General features: G+C 36.1%; 1 protein-coding gene across 1 annotated transcript in view; it reads left to right on the forward strand.

The window, feature by feature from the left end:
- Positions 1 to 18,774, forward strand: part of LOC306873194 (uncharacterized protein) — a 104,356-nt gene extending 85,582 nt beyond the window's left edge. Inside the window, exons 2-3 of the mRNA XM_079422303.1 lie at positions 13,768 to 14,861; positions 17,863 to 18,774. Coding sequence (XP_079278429.1) covers positions 13,768 to 14,858 — 1,091 coding nt within the window. The 3' untranslated portion in view covers positions 14,859 to 14,861; positions 17,863 to 18,774. The remainder of the gene's footprint in view (positions 1 to 13,767; positions 14,862 to 17,862) is intronic.
- The last annotated feature ends 303 nt before the right edge of the window (positions 18,775 to 19,077 follow it).

Here is a 19,077-nt window from a genome sequence, read left to right on the forward strand (position 1 = left end):
TACAAATCTTAATGTTTATGCATATAATTATATTCTAGGGAATTGTGTGCTTCTAATTTTATAGCAACAGTTTGGACAGGACATGACAGTGTCTCTGTGTATAAGGCAAGGTTCAAAAAGTGTGACTTTAAATGCAGACCTTGAGCCAAAAACTCATCACCAAACACCAATGACTTGTACATAAGGGTACTGTCACTTTAGACACGTCCAAAACTGTTGTAACAGAGATGGAAATACAATTTTTAAATACATGAATTATGTTTCCATCTTTGTTGCCACAGTTTTGTTAGTGTCTTTTTCTGTTCTAAAGAAGGGGGTGTCCCATTACTTTTGTCCTTATAGTGTCTATACAAGTCGTTGGTGTTTGGTGATGAGTTTTTGGCTCAAGGTCTGCATATAAAGTCACACCAGAGGTGTTCAGCTAGGATTAGGACTTGGCTTTATGCAGACCAGTCAAGTTCTTCCACACTGACTGAATCAATCATATCTTTTTGAACCGTGCCTTATACACAGAGGCATTGTCATGTTAGAATAGAAAAGGGTCCTGTCCGGACTGTTGCTATAAAATTAGAAGCACACAATTCCGTAGAATATCATTATATGCTTAAACATTAAGATTTGTACTCATAGAAATTACTAAAGTAGTCAAACATGTTGGCAATACTTTTGGCAATATAGTGTATATATCTTTGACTTTCAGCAGTCATTATGCATGTCAATTAGCCTAATCGAGTCGGATACAGTTTAACGAGAAGTATGTAAAGGTCAATGTTAAAATCATAACACCAGACTATATCGTGAATGAAAATGCTCTAATGTCCATTGCTCAAATATCTAATGCATTTTAAGTGTACAATAAATACCAATTTACCATTCTCAAGATATTGTATGGATTTCTATATTGAAAGTAAATACTTAAAATGACACTCTGACATCTCTGCAGTGGCAGTTTTGCTCCACGCTTGCACATGTGAATGTGATTCACAGCATCGGAGAAGTGACTCCCTCAGCGACTATGATTCACACATTTACTGAGGTGACTCCCACAGCAATTTGTAAACTGCATGATAATGTTAAATGCTTATGATATTCCCATGATCCAATCCAATGAATCCATTCGGTTGAATGGTGAAACAAATAATGACAATTCAAATTCAGAAATTATGAATTGATACTCTAAACTTGCAAAATACACTTTTATAGTTGAAAATAAAATAGAACATTATCATTGCCTTGTACATATATATTCCAAACACAATACTATTATTTAACAAGGTAAAGTAATGAGCAGTGCATTCTTAAGAATTGTGTAAATCAGTTTAACCAGTTGAAGTAGCCTTCCCAATGTCTAAAGTCATATATTGAAATGCTACTGAGATAAAATTTTAGATCAATTATCCTTTTCACTTAAAATCATAATACAATTAACATGTTTTCCATTGTGTTATTCAGCACTCCCACAATTGGATCATAATTATATGTGCAAATAAATTTAGTCAAAATTAAACAACAGTGAAGTCAGCAGCAACCAACAATTAAAATGATTCACAAGGCCGTGAGACCTATTTGACTAATTAATTGTCCAATTGACTCACAGAAGTGAGTGCTGTGTACAGAGTTAAAGGCCCTAATTAAAATCTGGAGCTGATAATTAAGTGATTCAGGGAAGGATGTTGATTTAGGGGAAGCAGATTAAGAGAATCACTTGAGAATGAGGTCGCTTTTTAAGGTTACATCCCAACTGAAAACAAAAAAATAGCTTTCATTTCAGGTTAAGTGTACAAGAAGATTGGTGTACATTGATTGGGCCTCATTCACGAAACACAAGCAGAACGATTTCTGTGTAAATCAGTTGTAAAGACATTCTTAGGTAAATTAGTAATAATTTAATGCCATTATTTACATAAAGGATTTATCAACAATTTACACACAAATTAAATTAATAATTAATTTCATTAAGTTTATATTATTAGCACACACGAAAACAAACTTGTTTACCATTGCTATAGAAAAAGATTAGATAAGTGCAGGTATTGCAGTTTCTTTTGGAGTTCTTCAACTTCACATTCTTCCAAATTCAGTTGTTTGTTTGCTTGTTTGTTATTAATATTGTAATGTATAGTACAACAACATTATAATACGTAATAAATATTAATACACAATTCATAATAAACTTGATTTTGATTTTAATAATCAGCATATTCAGTCACTTAAACATTTAAATCGATTGACAGCTGTATTACTGCACATTCTTCTTTATGTCTGTGTTCATGGGGGCCGGATTGAACCATGCAAAGTCGAACATGAGCAGCCCTGGAATTAAATTATCCCAGCTTTGTTCTTCTTCTGTCAGTCTCTTTTTTCTCTTTGATGTACTATCCTTCAGCACCAAAGCTGACAGGCAACTGCTTGATGGAAAAACTGGATTTTTAACCTCATTTTCAATCAGATGTTGTACCTTCTCTATGTACTTTTCTTTTTCTTTTCCTTTTTGCTTCAAAGATATTTCAATGCATGAGTTTTGTTCAAACTGAATGAAACACCAGAAGTTTCAAATGGAATGTGATCTTGCCTTTATAAGGTGAGTCATTTTTCTCATAGTCACGAACAATATGAAAGTTTGGCCTCATACAGAATTAGCCATTTTTTGCAGATTATTTTCATTAAATGCCCTTTTCAACTGGGGAAATATTTGTTCAAATTACACCTAAAGGTATAGTTGACCCAAAAATGAAAAAATGCTGAAAATGTACTTACCCTCAGGCCATCCAAGATGTAGATGAGTTTGTTTCTTCATCAGAATAAATTTGTAGAAATTTAGCATAACATCACTTGCTCACCAGTGGATCTTTTGCAGTGAATGGGTGCCGTCAGAATGACAGTTCAAACGGCTGATAAAAACATTGTGAGAATCCTCAAGTAATCCACACGACTCCGGTCCATAAATTAATGTCTTGTGAACTGAGCTGCATGTGTGTAGTTATTAAAACTTTTTAAGTTTAGACCACTGCTTCTGGCCAAAATAAAATTCCATAATCCATAATAATGCTTCCTCCAGTGAAAACGTCCCTGTTGTGCTGTCACATCAAAATCTACAAACATGTTTGTTTAGAACCGTTTTGGACTATTTTTGCTTTGAAACAATGCTTAGTCCGTGCCCATTTCTCTTCCTTATTGAGGCGAGACAACTTTTTCATTGAAGACTTTCCATTTTTAACAGAAGCAACAAGATAAAATGATGGATTTCTTTATTACAAGCTAGTAGCTTTTTGCTTCACAAGATGTTAATTGATGGACTAGAGTCTGTTGATTACTTGTGGATTTTAATGTTTTTTATCAGCTTTTTGAACTCTTATTCTGAAGGCACCCATTCACTGCAGAATATATGGATGAGCATGTGAACCACTCAAGTCTGAGGGTAAATTGTCAGCATTTTCTTTTCTTGTTTCTTTTTATTTTTATTTTTGGGTGAACTGTTCCTTTATTTTATTTTAAACAATCAAAGTCAAACTGATATCTCATGGCTTTAAGAGCCCTTTAAACATGTATTCCTTCATCAAAAAGAACATTTAATAATGTAGAACTACATGGAAATATAAATAATTTAGTAGTAGAATTATAAAATTGAACTCATTTTTAAACGTAAAATAAAATAAGAGTCGGTCAGGGCTAAAGTAAGCCCAGCATCCCGACAGCACTGCCAGCTAAAATCCCTGAAGGCCCAGTGGAGTGGAGCCCAGCATCACATGTTGAGGAAAAAGATAATTACAACCTCTCAAAATAGAAAACCCTTCATTTTCATTTTTGACTTGGGGAAACCACACACCGATGGAGAGAGAAAAGGAGGAAACGGGGGGGTTGTTTCAGACAGCACATGTCCTCACAGGGCAATTTTCTTGTCAGGAGCGAACCATTCAGAGAAACATTTAGATGACATCCTAACGGCATCATGTCATTCATTATGCAGTTTGTGTTTAAATTCAAATGTATTTTTAAAGCATAAAGAAACTACTACAAAGTCAAGCACAGACTGCTTTCTTGTCTCTCCTGGTCTAAATAATGGTTACCTTTTTAACATGATGTGTTTTATCTTCTCTTATATTTGCTTATACTTTTTATGATCTTGACCTGTTTTTCAAAGAACAGATTAACTTTACATAATCACTTCAATAAAATGCTTTATACTGTTATGGAGACAACTATGACTAAACCAATTTAGGCTTATTTGTAGCAGAGCAATCAAAATATGGCTCTGTTTGTCATGCTGCATCAGCTGGACTATCTGTTTGTCCGACCAATGAAGGCCTGGGAATATCTGAAAAACCTGCAATTACATGATTTGATGATGCACATTTCCCCTTTTTGAAAGTATTTGCTTTTATATAAGCATGCAAATGCTTCCTGAAAAAACAAATCTTACATTAATGCACAGCACTTATCTTTACAATAAATACTGGTGTAGAACGATCACATGAACATCATTTTTAATGTTAGTATAATTCAAAATGTCAAACCTTTCACTTCCTGCCCTTTCATCACAAAAGAAGTTGTTGTTTTGTTTTTTTTATCCCCATTCATTTGGATGTATTTTATAATGCAGAGACTGAAAAGGTATGTTTTGAATCTAGTTATGTTTCTTTAACAAGCATGTGCAAAAACAAATTTGTTTTCCATTACTATAGGCAAAAGATCCGAAGTGTGCCGATATTGCAGATTTTTAGGGGTTCTTCAACTTCAGATTCTTCAATTACTATATTTATATGACAAATTCAGTGTCTATTTATATTTGTCTTTGCCAGTTTATATTGAATAAAATAAAAGTAATATTTATTAATATTGTAACATATATATATATAATAAATAATACACACAAAAATATATATATATATATTAAACAAAGATTTAAAAAATGCATTTGCAAATAAATAATCAGTCAATCAATCAATCTTCCGTATCTTGATTTGGGGACTTTCCTCTGCAAGTGTTAATATGCAGTAAATGGTGATATGTATAATTGATCAGAATATCATGTAATTCATCTTTTTAAATGTATTAGCAATGTATAGCATGCAATTGCTTCCTTTAAAAAAAGTGTTACATTAATACACAGCACTTATAATGCTTACTTAAAATAAAAAAATATTATTATAAATATTATTATTATTACTTAAAATGAATATTAACATAGAAAGATCATTTAAGCTAGCTGAGGAAAGGAGTTGTCTCCAAAATATGAATATGAAAGAGTATGAATAAGCCCTCTGCATGCAATTATTATTTCTCAGACTTTTTTTTCAAGACCTCTGGCCATCTCATCTTGATGTGTCACCATCTGTAAACCTAATCTTTTCTAATAGAACAGATGAAATTGCTTCTTAAACCCAACCCTATCACTCTGCTGCTGCAATCTGTATCAGTGGACACGAGAAACAGTTTTCTAACCATTTAGAGTGCTAATGTGGTTATTAGAAAGTCATAATCCTGAAATATGCCCCTGCACCCCCACCCCGACACACACACACACACAGTGACTGAGAAGAATATTTGTGTAAATCATTGCTTGAAGAAACACATTATATGCTGTTTAGTTTTTGATTGAGAGAGTACTGGGGTATGTTTACAATCTTGATCTTGTTGATAGAATTTTGTTTTCTTTGAATTTTTGTGGCCATTATATGTAATTGTCAAGTGACTGTTCGTGAGATCTAATAATGACTATACAAGTCCTAATTCATTACATATGCCTAATTAAAGAATGCTTTGGAGAATATAACAGATTTCTGTTTCTCATTAAAGTTTTCCTCCGATTAAAAAAAAAAGTCAGCTGCAAAGTAAAAAGTTATTTAACAAGCATAGTAAAACTGTTTGAGGTTAATTGCTGACATTCATTTGTCCAAGACACAATTCCCTTAAGAGACCTGAACAAGCAATCATGCCTTCATTGTTTAACTTTTGTTTTCTTACAATTATGATACTTGTGCATCAAAGCCTTTAGTGTGTGGTAATTTTGACCAATTATGCTTATTTATTCGCTGATGTAAAAAATACATTTTCCTAAACTGAACTGATTAAAAAATTTTGTGATAAAATATCTTTGTATTTTGCACTGTACTTCTCTGTTCATATAATTAAACACATGAACAAAAAATATATTATGCAGAGTCCCCTGTATGGTAGGATGACCTTCATATAACTGTTCATTGGTGGTGTAATATGCAAGAAATATCATGCTTTTCTTATGAAAACCTTTGACATCAAACATGCTCTTGATGTGCTAAAGTCAATGCAGCTTATTCAAAACTAAGCTACCCTGCAGTCACAGTCACAGAGCTGCAAATATAGAGGTCTCTTGCTTGACCTATTTCAGTCACTAGGTCAAAAATAATAGCTACTCGTAACACATCCACACGCATGATGCTTGTAAAGTCAAAGCAAATGAAAGTGTGTTGTGTGATGAATCTATTTATGGCATTTATACCACATACACATGCAAGCTACTCAATTTAAAGCTGAATCTCATTTCTGGTGCTTTATGCACCTGAACCATAGCAGAAAGGTTAATCAGCCACTGGCCATGCATGCTCAAGGGACACAGAGAGACAACCTACAACCCAGAGCGGTGAGGTAGCAAGGCCTCAGGAGGCAGGACTGCTTGTCTTTCCCAGGCACATCCGCCTTCCAGTGCTTCCAAGAATCACTGTGGAGAATCAACAGAGCAGCTGCTGGCAGAAATGCCTGACAGAAATGCATGGAGACAGAGAATTTGCAAGAGAATGGATTTGTTTAAAACATTAGATGTCTTGAAATGGTTTTTCAACTTAGATTTATTGCTCTTCCTCAGTTCAGCATCTTTTGGAAAAAAAAATAAAAAAGCCCTTTCCTGTAGATCAATAGCATAGCAAAATCTGATAATGTGCTTTTCAAAAAGATTTTAAAAAAGTAAAAAAAATCAAATAAATCAAAAAATCAAAATATCATGGCAACATGGTGCTAAAGATTTCTTTACACTTCTCAACTTTGACATTGAACATTTTGACCTTTCCTCAGCTTATGAACTTCATGCACTAAGATTTTTGAGTGCTCTCAACATGTGTATTTCTCCTCATAATAATTGGGTTTATTTGTTGACTGAATGTCTGCTTCATCTGATAAACTTTCGTCACTGTATTTCTCTTTCAACAATGTTTATTATTAGCAATACATGAAATTTAAATGTTTTCTTATGTACAGCCTTTTTAAGAAGAGAATATCATACAAGCTATTTGCCTGTACCCTTACGAAAAAGAAGTTTATTTAAGTGTGTTATTATACGTCTTTTAAACAAAAAAATCGGAAAGTCTACTTTTAGTCTACTTTTTATGTACTTCTCAGAAATGGGCTTTATGTACTTCTCAGAAATATACTTAAAATGGCATTTAAGTATACTTGACTGAAAGTCTAAATATATTTGAGCTATACTTGCGCTCCTAGAATCCGTGTTTTCATTGTTATATGGTAGGGGGCACTAGTGCACATCTACTGTATAGAATTTCCCCAAAAACACAAGTGAAGAAGAAACCTAAACAACAGATGCTTCCACGGCTGTTTCTCAAACGGAAGGCTCCATCCTCCGGAGGTCGCATTTGTAGGCTGCATACGTCATAAAGAAGACCTTATTTTAGGATATTAACAGTTTTAAATTTGACCATTATTCTTAGTTAAGTGTAAGTTGTAATATGCTTTTGACTCGCGAATGTAATTCTCAGTTAACTGAAATAAACCAGGCTTGATGATTTATGCAGCCTACAAATGCGACCTCCGAAGGATGCAGCCTTCAGTTTGAGAAACGGCCCACATGTAATCTGACACGATCATCAGACATAAAACAGCATCAAAACTGTGTAATGTTATGGAATAAAATGTTGACCAATGAAGAGGTAATAATGACTGTCAAGCTTTGGGGTGTTGATCAACTCCATCTACGTCTTGATTATCATTCTGAATCCAATTCATAGTCTTCCTTCAGATTTTTGTTCAAAATGTTGTTTATTTCTTTATTTTTAATTTATGCAACTTACCCACATTCGTGTTTAAAAAAAGAATGCATGAAGCTAGAATAAAATGTTTTTTGTTTAAAAGCAAATACCCTGTTCTTTCTTTGGATGTTTTGTATGATCAGAAATTCATATAACAAAATATACAAATTAATACCTAAATAGAGACATAGTAGTATACTTAAAGTATGATGTAAAGTTCACTTAAAGAAAACTTATGGGTAAACTTGCAGTATAAAACTACTAAACTAGTAGTTTCCTGAGACTATACTTCAAAGTGTACTAAAAATGCTGCTACGAGTATTTAATTAGTAAACTATCAGTATACCTATAAGTTCACGTTTAGTATAGTTGCAGTACAACCTAAAAACTTTGATGTAAACTAGTTGTGTACTCAAAGTTTACTACTGGTATACTTAAAGTATACTTAAATGTATATTTTATATACTAGAAAGTGGGCCAATTTAGTCCCAAGGAGTATTGAAATAGTACACTTACGAGTATACTACTAGTGCACTGATATTTGTATACTTACTACAAACAGTATACTTAAAAATATACTTGAACTTTACTTAAGCATAGTTAATAAAATAAACTTGTAGTATACTACTTTTTGGTAAGGGTAATGGAGAATATAAAAGTATGATGTAAAATGATTTCGAATTTAAAAAAAAGATTCATGTAAAATATGAGTTCAGTCTTTCTGCTTCAAAATATCATGTTTAATTCAAAGTATTAGTTGATTCTATCTTTGTAATTATTTGTGAAATGTTTCAAAGTAAATCCTAAACCAAATTTCTTTCAATCAGACCAAAAAATGACAGCATAAAAGAAAAATAGTATGCATATATATAACTACGTATTTTGTGGACATTGTCTACAGAAAAGCTGGAAATGTACGGGTAGTTTTCAAAAAAAGAAAAAACCAAAGACTGTGCTATTATTTTAGAGGGAGGCAATGAATCATCTTTATATCACAGAATATGCCAAAATTTTACAGCTATAATGACTCTTAAGATCACTCCATTTTTTTTGTCATACATTTTCATTCACATTTCTTTCCCACCTAATGAAGTAAGAGTGCTCTTGAGAACATTTAATTTGCTGCATTTGTAAATTAAGAGCACAGTGAATCTCCAGCTCCTGGGTGAGACACAGAAAGCTTCTTATTAAGATTTGAAGAGCTTTTAAAAGCAAGCTCACCACTTATGGTTAGCTGTCCGTGAGTATACCGTTCTCCTTACTCAAGCAGCATCAGAAGCTGCGCTTTTGTACCTGACGCTTCCGATCCTCCCAAGCCGTGAGTGATGACGGTGTCATTATCTTGTCACTCCACAGGCTAAACATGAACAGAATAAATGACTTGTTCCCTTGGGAGGACAGGGAAAGCAGAAACATTTTTGCATTCATTATTGCACATTCGTGGCAATCTCAGAATTTCATAAACCAAGAACCTCCAAGAGTCTCATTAGATGCAGTATCATTGATCCCTTAATGGTTTTCCATTCCCAAAATTCCAATTTTTAGCAGTTGCCACAACCATTTCCAAATGAGTGTAGCAGGAAGTGCTCATTTGCTCTTCACCTTGCTGTCAGTAAATACATCCACATCATTATTCCAGTGGTGAGGTTTGGTGACTGAGTAACTGACTGCTGGAGAAGAGCATTCTAATGAAGCACAACACTGTGGGAGCCTATCTACACATGATTAGAAAGGATTTACTAGATGAAGTCCAATTACTGAGCGTATTTTTATTTTAGCCCCTTGGGCTAGTTCTAAAATAAACCATTTTATGTCAAAATATGTCTTATATGTTGATGCCCCTAAACTGCTAAGATTCTGAGCACACTGTACTGTATATATAAATGTGATTTGATACTAGAGTAGGCTTTTTTCCACAGTTTTTGAAGTATATTTTTATGTCTTAAGGGTTAAGAATAGAAGAGCAAAGCCTGTCCTTTCAATTTTGTTCAATTCGTTTCAAATGAAACCCAATGAAGTGACTATTTTGCTACTACTGTAGAATATTATTGTCATCAAATGTTGAATACAAATTTGAAAGAGAAGTGTGATTCACAGGTCACGTTACTTAAATCAAAGTGGGATGAGTGTCATGTGTGAAAAGTCTGATGTCTTCTAGTTGTTATGGCAACAATAATGCTATGCAGCAGCGTTGCCAAAGCAGATAGCATTCCTACTGTGAGCCTGTTACACAGATATGGAGCACTATATATAAAAAAACAACAACACACACACACACACACATATTTAAGCAGCTATCTGTAACTTTGATATGCAGTGGTTCGTAGTATGGGTGAAAATATGTTTATTTTGACATGTTCTAGTAGGTTATGTATTATAATAGCATAAGAGTATGTAGTATTTCATTGTTAATGTATAGTGACTGTAGCACTAATCATCTGCTTCACGACATGATTTCAGGAAAAGGAGAAACATATCTAGAAATGTCCTCATTCAGCTTATTTTTGTCAGATTCTGCAGACATGTTCACTTATTAAGCATTACACCAATTTTTTGTTTTAATTAATTTATTACTTAATTCGGGTTTTTTTGGTACTTAGATGTCTTATCATAAGAAATATTATTTAATTGATATTCTATATCCATTAGTTAAAGTTAGTATAAATAAAGGACGACATAACAACAATGCCTAAACAATATTAAGAAGAATAAGAAAGCTGCAAAATGTGGTAATATTTATTTGTTTGTTTGTTTGTTTGTTTCCTATTGTACCCCCTGTCTGTTGATCTATTGTACTTTTGTAAATCTTTAAAACCTAATAATAATAATGAAACATTTACAGAAATACTGTACACTAAATGCAACTTAATATTTTTAAAAAAAATATAGCAGAAAACATGAATGCTGGTGTGATCTTCCTTTTATAAAGCAGTTAAATAATAAGAATGCTGAGCAACTTACATGTTAGACACAATAACATAAGTCTCAGAAAAGTAAGAGCCTTAGTCTACACAGACAGTGAAGGTTTATATTTACTAAATGTCATAAGGCACTGAATCTAGTTTTTGAAATGTTTTCAGCAAAACAAAGAATCAATGCTATACTAGAAAAACATTCACGTCTTATTGTTAGCGAATACTTAAAGTTCATTAAGTTGAGTGTTTGTTTTCATGTGTGTCAATTGATTCTTCCTTTTTATTCATTGAGCATCATAACTTCCCTGTGTGCTTTGACATTAGAGAGAACGCCGCTGAATTATGTTAATGAGTAAGAAATCAATGCGAATAAATAATTAACTAATTAATAAACTGCCACTCAAACTTGTCAACGCACACCTTGTGGCTGTCAAAATGCTATATTCAATCATAATGACATTTCTTGCTTTCGTATGAAAGGAACCTTGAAAAGTTATCTTAAGAAACCATGAAAGAGAAATACCAAATAATGAAGGCTTTATTAATTTTGAAATGAGGAATTCATTATTTAATATGGTTTAGCACTCAAAATGTGCAAGCATATATAATGTAAACTGCACAAGAACTGATAAAAGCCTCGGATAAAGATGCTGATCTTCCACCCTCCATGATTCTTCATGGCATTTTCTACAACACATTTATGCACCTGTTACTTCCTTTCACATAGTACATTCTGCTTGCTCATACCGTCACATGCCAGCTCAAATTGAACAAAATTAGAAAGTCTGTCCATAATAGCAAAGCTGAAAGGATTCAGTAAACCAATACATCACTGCAACAACCTTGAAATGGGTAAATGCTACAATAGGCAGCCAAAATAAATGACCTTGTCTGGGGTTAAACAGAGCTTAGGAACGCTTCAAATAAACACATTTCTGTTTCACCTAGGCAAAAAAAAAAAAAAGATTATCAGGCCATTGCTGGAATCTTAATTCAGTTGCTGCGGAAGGAAATAACATGCTTTTCATTATGTGTTGTATCGGGTCAATAGATGTCACAAACAGCCAATTTCCTGTTGAGAAACCTTATATAAACTTACTGACAAGTTTGAATGATTACCTTAAAATTTAGCACTGTGAAAAGCAGTGGATATATTTCATTGCTGAATAATTTCTATTGGAGGAACCTTTCCCACTGAACAGTCTTAGCAAATTTATGATGACTGAAGAACAAATTAAACCCCCCTTTTTCACTCTGATAACCCTTCACACAAGCTCATGAGGCTGAACATTAAAGTGAAAATTAGCCCTTGAAATGCTGTCACGGATAATTGTTTTTGTGTGTGTGTGTGTGTGTGTGTGAAAGGCCTGGAGGTATGTCATGTACAGTGCAGGGTTTTCTGTGTCAGCATTAGTCTGGATGGTCCTGATGGTTGGTAATGTTCTGCCTAGAGCTTGAGGGTGTACTGGGAGTCTGGGAAATATGTGGAGGAGCACAGAGAAAAATGATTCATAAAAGATTTTGTTCTTACATCAAGAGATCTGTGCAGAAAAGAGATTTTACACATTTTTACTCATGCAGTAAAAAGTTATACTTTATTTCCATGTAAATAACCATTTAGGTATTAAAAGAATACAACATGAATGAACATAATTTCGCTATCATTTCATCATTACCTGAATGTCATTATTTACTCACCTTCATAGTGCTCCAGCTTTGTTTTGGTGCCAATGACGGTAACCATTCTTGAATCAGAGCACAAATGAGAATTCAGAGTTTTAGTAAAGGGGAACATTATAATCTATATATTGAACAATGATTTAATTTATTTTCTTTCTTTACTTTCCACAAAGATATCTTTGGCTTCTGAAGTCTTATGTAGACTATTTTTAAGGGCATAGGCTCATTGGAAAAACATGCCTCTATCTAAATTTTTAATTCTAAATTTTAAAGTCTAAAATGTACAGGCCTTTACATACAATTCAATGCAGTTTCCAGGTAAAATGAATACTAGAGGCAATAAAAATAAACAACTTTTATTCCTTTTCATAAAAACTGTGACTGGGCAGATTATCAATTAATAAAAGACTCAATACTGTGTTAAGACCTCAAAATAGTGTATGATTTGTAAGCTAATACATGTTGACATTAGCATTACTCTTGCATATTTATGGCTTCTCTTAAACTTGTTCAGTCTCCTGATACAACATTCACAATCTGCAACTCTCGGATTCCAGCTCCGGGAAACATGAGTAATGGTAAAAAGACTTGTAGAAATAAGCTAAAATGCCATTGTCCCCGGCCACCAGAGGACGCTTGCCACCAGAGAACGCTTCCCCTTCCGGCACACACCCAGACTGAGATCACACACACACACAGGGCCTTGCCCTTTTCGTTTTGTTTTTTTCCTCCGTGATCCCGTTTGCCACTGAACCTGCTTTAACGACGACAGTGGGGCTTTGACAGCCTTAGTCAAACGGGTTGGCGCGTTTGGTCGGGTTGTTAGTTAGTGCGCTATATTGAACCGTTTGCCACTGAACCTGCTTTAACGACGACAGTGGGGCTTCGACTGCCTTATTCAAACGGCTTTTCTATAACGTGTGAATATATCCACTATAGCGTTCTATAACAAATCCGATCAGAGCGCCTGTTTATCACTAGTTTTATCACTAGTTTTATTCTGATTCTCGAGTCTGCTATTAGCTTATAGCCCGTTAGCATCGGCAGCGTGGCAGCCGCTAATCTCGCTTACATTGCAAATCCTCTATTCACACACATTACTATCGTTTCACTGTTACTTGCTTAAATGGCGGATTTGTGTCTACCTCTGAGTGCAGGTGAGGACACGTTCGAGCTGCATTCGGTGCAGCTGGAGCTGGAGGCCGTGGAGAAACAGATCCGCGACCTGCTGGAGAAAAAGGCCCATCTGAAGGAACGAAGAGCTGCGCTGGAAACATCCCGGGCTGTCGCTCACAAGTCCGGGGTAAGTATACAGCACGATGCTAACACTCCCACCACCTCTACTCCGTGTGTTTCTCTACACAGACCCTGTGCACCCAGGACTCGATCTTCCCAGATGTCCTTCACTCCGGCGCCGGGACACCACGGACCCTGGATGCTGCAGCAGCGGAGGACGCGAGCCAGGCCTCGGGTGACGACTTCTCCCCCCCCTGTCTTCGAGATCTCCACAAGGAACAAATTCGCCCCCCTCCGCGAGAAAGAACGCGACGTTGTGATAGTTGGAGACTCCATTGTCCGGCACGTCCGTGCTACGCTAGCTGAAGGTAAAGTACACGCTTCTAACATCCCCACCACCTCTACTCCGTGTGTTTCTTTGCACAGACCCTGTGCACCCAGAACGCGATCTTCCCAGATGTCCTTCATCTCCACCCGGAACCGCTTCGCCCCCCTCCGCGAGACGGAACGCGATGCTGTGGTCGTGGGAAGCTCCATCGTCCGGCACGTCCGTGCTACGTCAGCTGAAGGTAAAGTGCACACTCACTGTTTCCCCAGTGCACGTGTTCTCGATGTTTCTGCGCAGATACCTGCGATCCTGAAGGGCAACGAGAACATCGGTGCTGTCGTGCTGCACGCGGGGGCCAACGACATCAAGCTGCGGCAGACGGAGACACTGAAGAGGGACTACAAGAGCCTGATCGAGACGGTACGCAGCACATCGCCCGCGGCGACGATCATCGTGTCAGGACCGCTTCCCACGTATCGACAAGGAAACGAAAGGTTCAGTAGACTTTTTGCTTTAAACGAATGGTTATCGTCATGGTGTAAAGAACAGAAACTGCTCTTTGTTGATAATTGGAATCTTTTCTGGGAGCGTCCTAGGCTTTTCCGTGCTGATGGCCTGCACCCCAGCAGAGTCGGAGCGGAACTCCTGTCGGACAACATCTCCAGGACGCTACGCTCCATCTGACTAGTAAGCCAATTCTCAAATAACTGCTATGACAACTTTTGTTCTACCCACTTAAAAAATAGAAGTAATTGTGTTGTCCAATCTATACAGACTGTGTCTGTTCCCCGAATAGCGAGATCAAAATATAAATTTAATGCAGGATCTAGAAAAAATCTGACCGTGATTAAACCAGAAAAACGCAAAATAAATGAACAAAAACAATTTTTAAAACTTGGGCTCTTAAACATTAGATCACTCGCACCCAAAGCAGTTATTGTAAATGAAATGATCACAGATAATCATTTTGATGTACTCTGCCTGACTGAAACCTGGCTTAGACCAAATGAATATTTTGGTCTAAATGAGTCTACTCCACCAAGCTACTGTTATAAACATGAGCCCCGTCAGACTGGTCGTGGTGGCGGTGTGGCAACAATATATAGTGATATTCTCAATGTTACTCAGAAAACAGGATACAGGAGGTTTAAATCATTCGAAATACTTCTGCTTAATGTTACACTGTTAGATATGCAAAAGAAATCTCTCCTATCTCTTGCTCTGGCTACTGTGTATAGACCGCCAGGGCCATATACAGATTTCCTAAAAGAATTTGCAGATTTCCTCTCAGATCTACTAGTTAATGTTGATAAACTGCTAATTGTCGGAGATTTTAACATTCACGTTGATAATACAAATGATGCGTTAGGACTTGCGTTTACTGACCTAATAAACTCTTTTGGAGTCAAGCAAAACGTCACCGGGCCCACTCATCGTTTTAATCATACGCTAGATTTAATTATATCGCATGGACTTGATCTTACTGATATAGATATAGTACCTAAAAGTGACGATGTTACTGATCATTTCCTTGTATCGTGCATGCTGCCTATTACTGATATTAGTTATATGGCTCCGCGTTATCGTCTGGGCAGAACTATTGTTCCAGCCACCAAAGACAGATTCACAAATAACCTGCCTGATTTATCTCAACTGCTCTGTGTACCCATAAATACGCATGAACTAGACGAAATGACTAGCAACATGGGCACTATCTTCTCTAATACATTAGAAGCTGTTGCCCCCCTCAAATTGAAAAAGGTTAGAGAAAAACGTACTGCGCCATGGTACAACAGTTATACCCATTCTCTCAAGAAGGAAACTCGTATTCTTGAGCGCAAATGGAGAAAAACTAAATTAGAAGTTTTTAGAATTGCGTGGAAAAACAGTATGTCCAGCTATAGACAGGCTCTAAAAGCTGCCAGGGTAGAGCATATCCGCAAACTCATAGATAATAACCAAAACAATCCAAGGTTCTTATTTAGCACAGTGGCTAGATTAACAAATAAACAGACGCCACCCGATCTAAACATTGCCTCACAGTTTAATAGTAATGACTTTATGAATTTCTTTACTGATAAAATAGATAACATCAGAAATACAATAACAAATGTAGATTCTACTGCGTCTAGTATTTCAGCTTCATTCATCGCACCTAAAGAAAAACTGCAGTGCTTTACAACTATAGGACAGGAAGAGCTAAATAAACTTATCAGTGCATCTAAACCAACAACGTGTTTATTAGATCCTGTACCCACTAAACTACTAAAAGTTGTGTCTACTCAATTATGCTCCTTTTTGCAAATAAATGATCTCTATGAAGAATTTCAATCAGGTTTCAGGCCCAATCATAGTACAGAAACTGCACTTGTTAAAATGACGAATGACTTACTACTTGCTTCAGATCAAGGCTGCACCTCATTGCTAGTATTACTTGATCTTAGTGCTGCGTTTGACACTATAGACCATAATATACTCATAGATCGATTACAAAAATATATTGGTATTCAAGGACAGGCTTTAAGATGGTTTAGATCCTACCTGTCCGATCGCTACCACTTTGTCCATTTAAATGGGGAGCCATCTCAATTATCACCAGTAAAGTATGGAGTACCACAAGGATCTGTCCTAGGTCCTCTGCTATTTTCAATTTACATGTTGCCCCTTGGAAATATTATTAGAAAACACGGGATAAGTTTTCATTGCTATGCTGATGATACTCAATTATATATCTCAACAAGACCAGATGAAACTTCTCAACTATCTAAGCTAATAGATTGTGTAAAAAGTGTAAAAGATTGGATGACCAATAATTTCCTCCTACTAAATTCAGATAAGACAGAGATATTACTTATTGGACCAAAAAACCGTACACAGAATCTCGTGGATTATAATTTTCAACTAGACGGATGCACTGTCACGTCCTCTAAAGTCAAAAATCTGGGTGTTATTTTAGACAGCAACTTGTCCTTTGAAAATCATATTTCCCATGTTACAAAAACAGCATTCTTCCATCTTAGAAACATTGCCAAGCTTCGAAGCATGCTACCTGTTTCTGATGCAGAAAAGCTAGTTCATGCATTCATGACCTCTAGACTGGACTATTGTAATGCACTGTTAGCTGGTTGTCCTGCATCTTCAATAAACAAGCTACAGATAGTCCAAAATGCAGCGGCTAGAGTTCTTACCAGATCAAGAAAATATGATCATATTACTCCAATTTTACAGTCTCTGCACTGGCTACCTATTAAGTTCCGTATCATTTACAAATTACTTGCCTATAAGGCCCTAAATGGTTTAGCACCTGCGTATCTAACTTGTCTTCCACCACGCTATAATCCAACCCGCTCTCTAAGGTCGCAAAACTCTGGACTTTTGGTAGTACCTAGGATAGCAAAGTCCACTAAAGGAGGTAGAGCTTTTTCACATTTGGCTCCCAAACTCTGGAATAGCCTTCCTGATAACATTCGGGGTTCAGACACACTCTCTCTGTTTAAATCTAGATTAAAGACACATCTCTTTAGCCAAGCATACACATAATGCATTTTATAATCTTGTACTGCAGTTATATCTGATCAAATGTACATTATTATTATTCTTTAGCTTGGGTTGAACAATTTATTTTTGCTTAGATGGAACAGCAGCTACGCTAATCATGTCTCTGCTTGTCTCTACGTTTCCAACGTAGCCAGGAATTACAGAACTCCAGTCTGGATCTAACCATTACATGATCTGAGATGACCGAACACCTGAGATGGAGGATCAGCGCCGGGAGATGACGTATGTGTCCCTGATCGTAGGCAGAGGCCAAACACCTGGATGAACGCCAGAGACAGATCCCCATTGAGGACCCCGCCACTTAGACAGCCATCGGAAAAGACCATTGGAACCAGCTGAGCCCATTCAACCTGACTTGCTGCAGTTTGGAACTGAACTGCTGGTTTGTTTGGCCAGAGGAGAATTGGCCCCCCGACTGAGCCTGGTTTCTCCCAAGGTTTTTTCTCTATTCTGTCACCGATGGAGTTTTGGTTCCTTGCCGCTGTCGCCTCTGGCTTGCTTAGTTGGGGACGCTTCATTTCCAGCGATATCGCCGACCTTATTGCAAAGACACTATTCAAACTTATTGACACTTTATTTTCCTTTTTTGATATTGTGCAGTGCTTTGACACAATTTGCATTGTAAAAAGCGCTATATAAGTAAGGTGACTTGACTTGACTTGATTGTTTCTTAAGTAGATGCAGTTATTGGTTAGGTTTTTCCAATGAGCCTCGTTTTTTTTTTTTTTTTTATGGGGTTTTTGTTTGGATCATTATGCATTATGCATTCAAGAAAATGAAATTCAGCATGCAGCGTGGATTTGGAGTGATGTGAGAGTAAAATGACAGAATGCTTACTTTTGACTAAGCTATTTAATTAATTTATGATTTATCTTATTACACTTTTGTGAAAAACACTTATTTGTATTATTGTAGCATTTTAATAGTTTAGACTGTTCCTTACATGGTTCCCCGAGATAATATGGCTTGTTTGACTTTTTACGCTGTGATTTGATTCGAACTGGATTTTCCACTCACTGCTCATATGTTTGCATAATATGATTGGCTGAACTGAATGTCTCATTTTCTGTGATTTAAGTCTATAGTGGAGTGCTGGAATGAAAACAAAAGACTGTCAGCAGGCTGCCAACCGAATACACTAATACCACAGGGCACCAAATACAAAGGCCACAACATAAAACAGCTCCATAATTATTTGTTGTTTAATAAACACTCAATAAACACAGTTTATTTTTAATACTGTGATGTTTTGTTCTTTCATTCAAAGAGTGTTGTGCTGAAGTGGCAGCACTGGTTCTCTAAGAGCCCTCCTACAGTCAGTCCTCAAATCAAATAGGTGATCGCC

Source organism: Barbus barbus (assembly GCF_936440315.1).
Source record: "Barbus barbus genome assembly, chromosome: 7".
Classification (NCBI taxonomy): domain Eukaryota; kingdom Metazoa; phylum Chordata; class Actinopteri; order Cypriniformes; family Cyprinidae; genus Barbus; species Barbus barbus.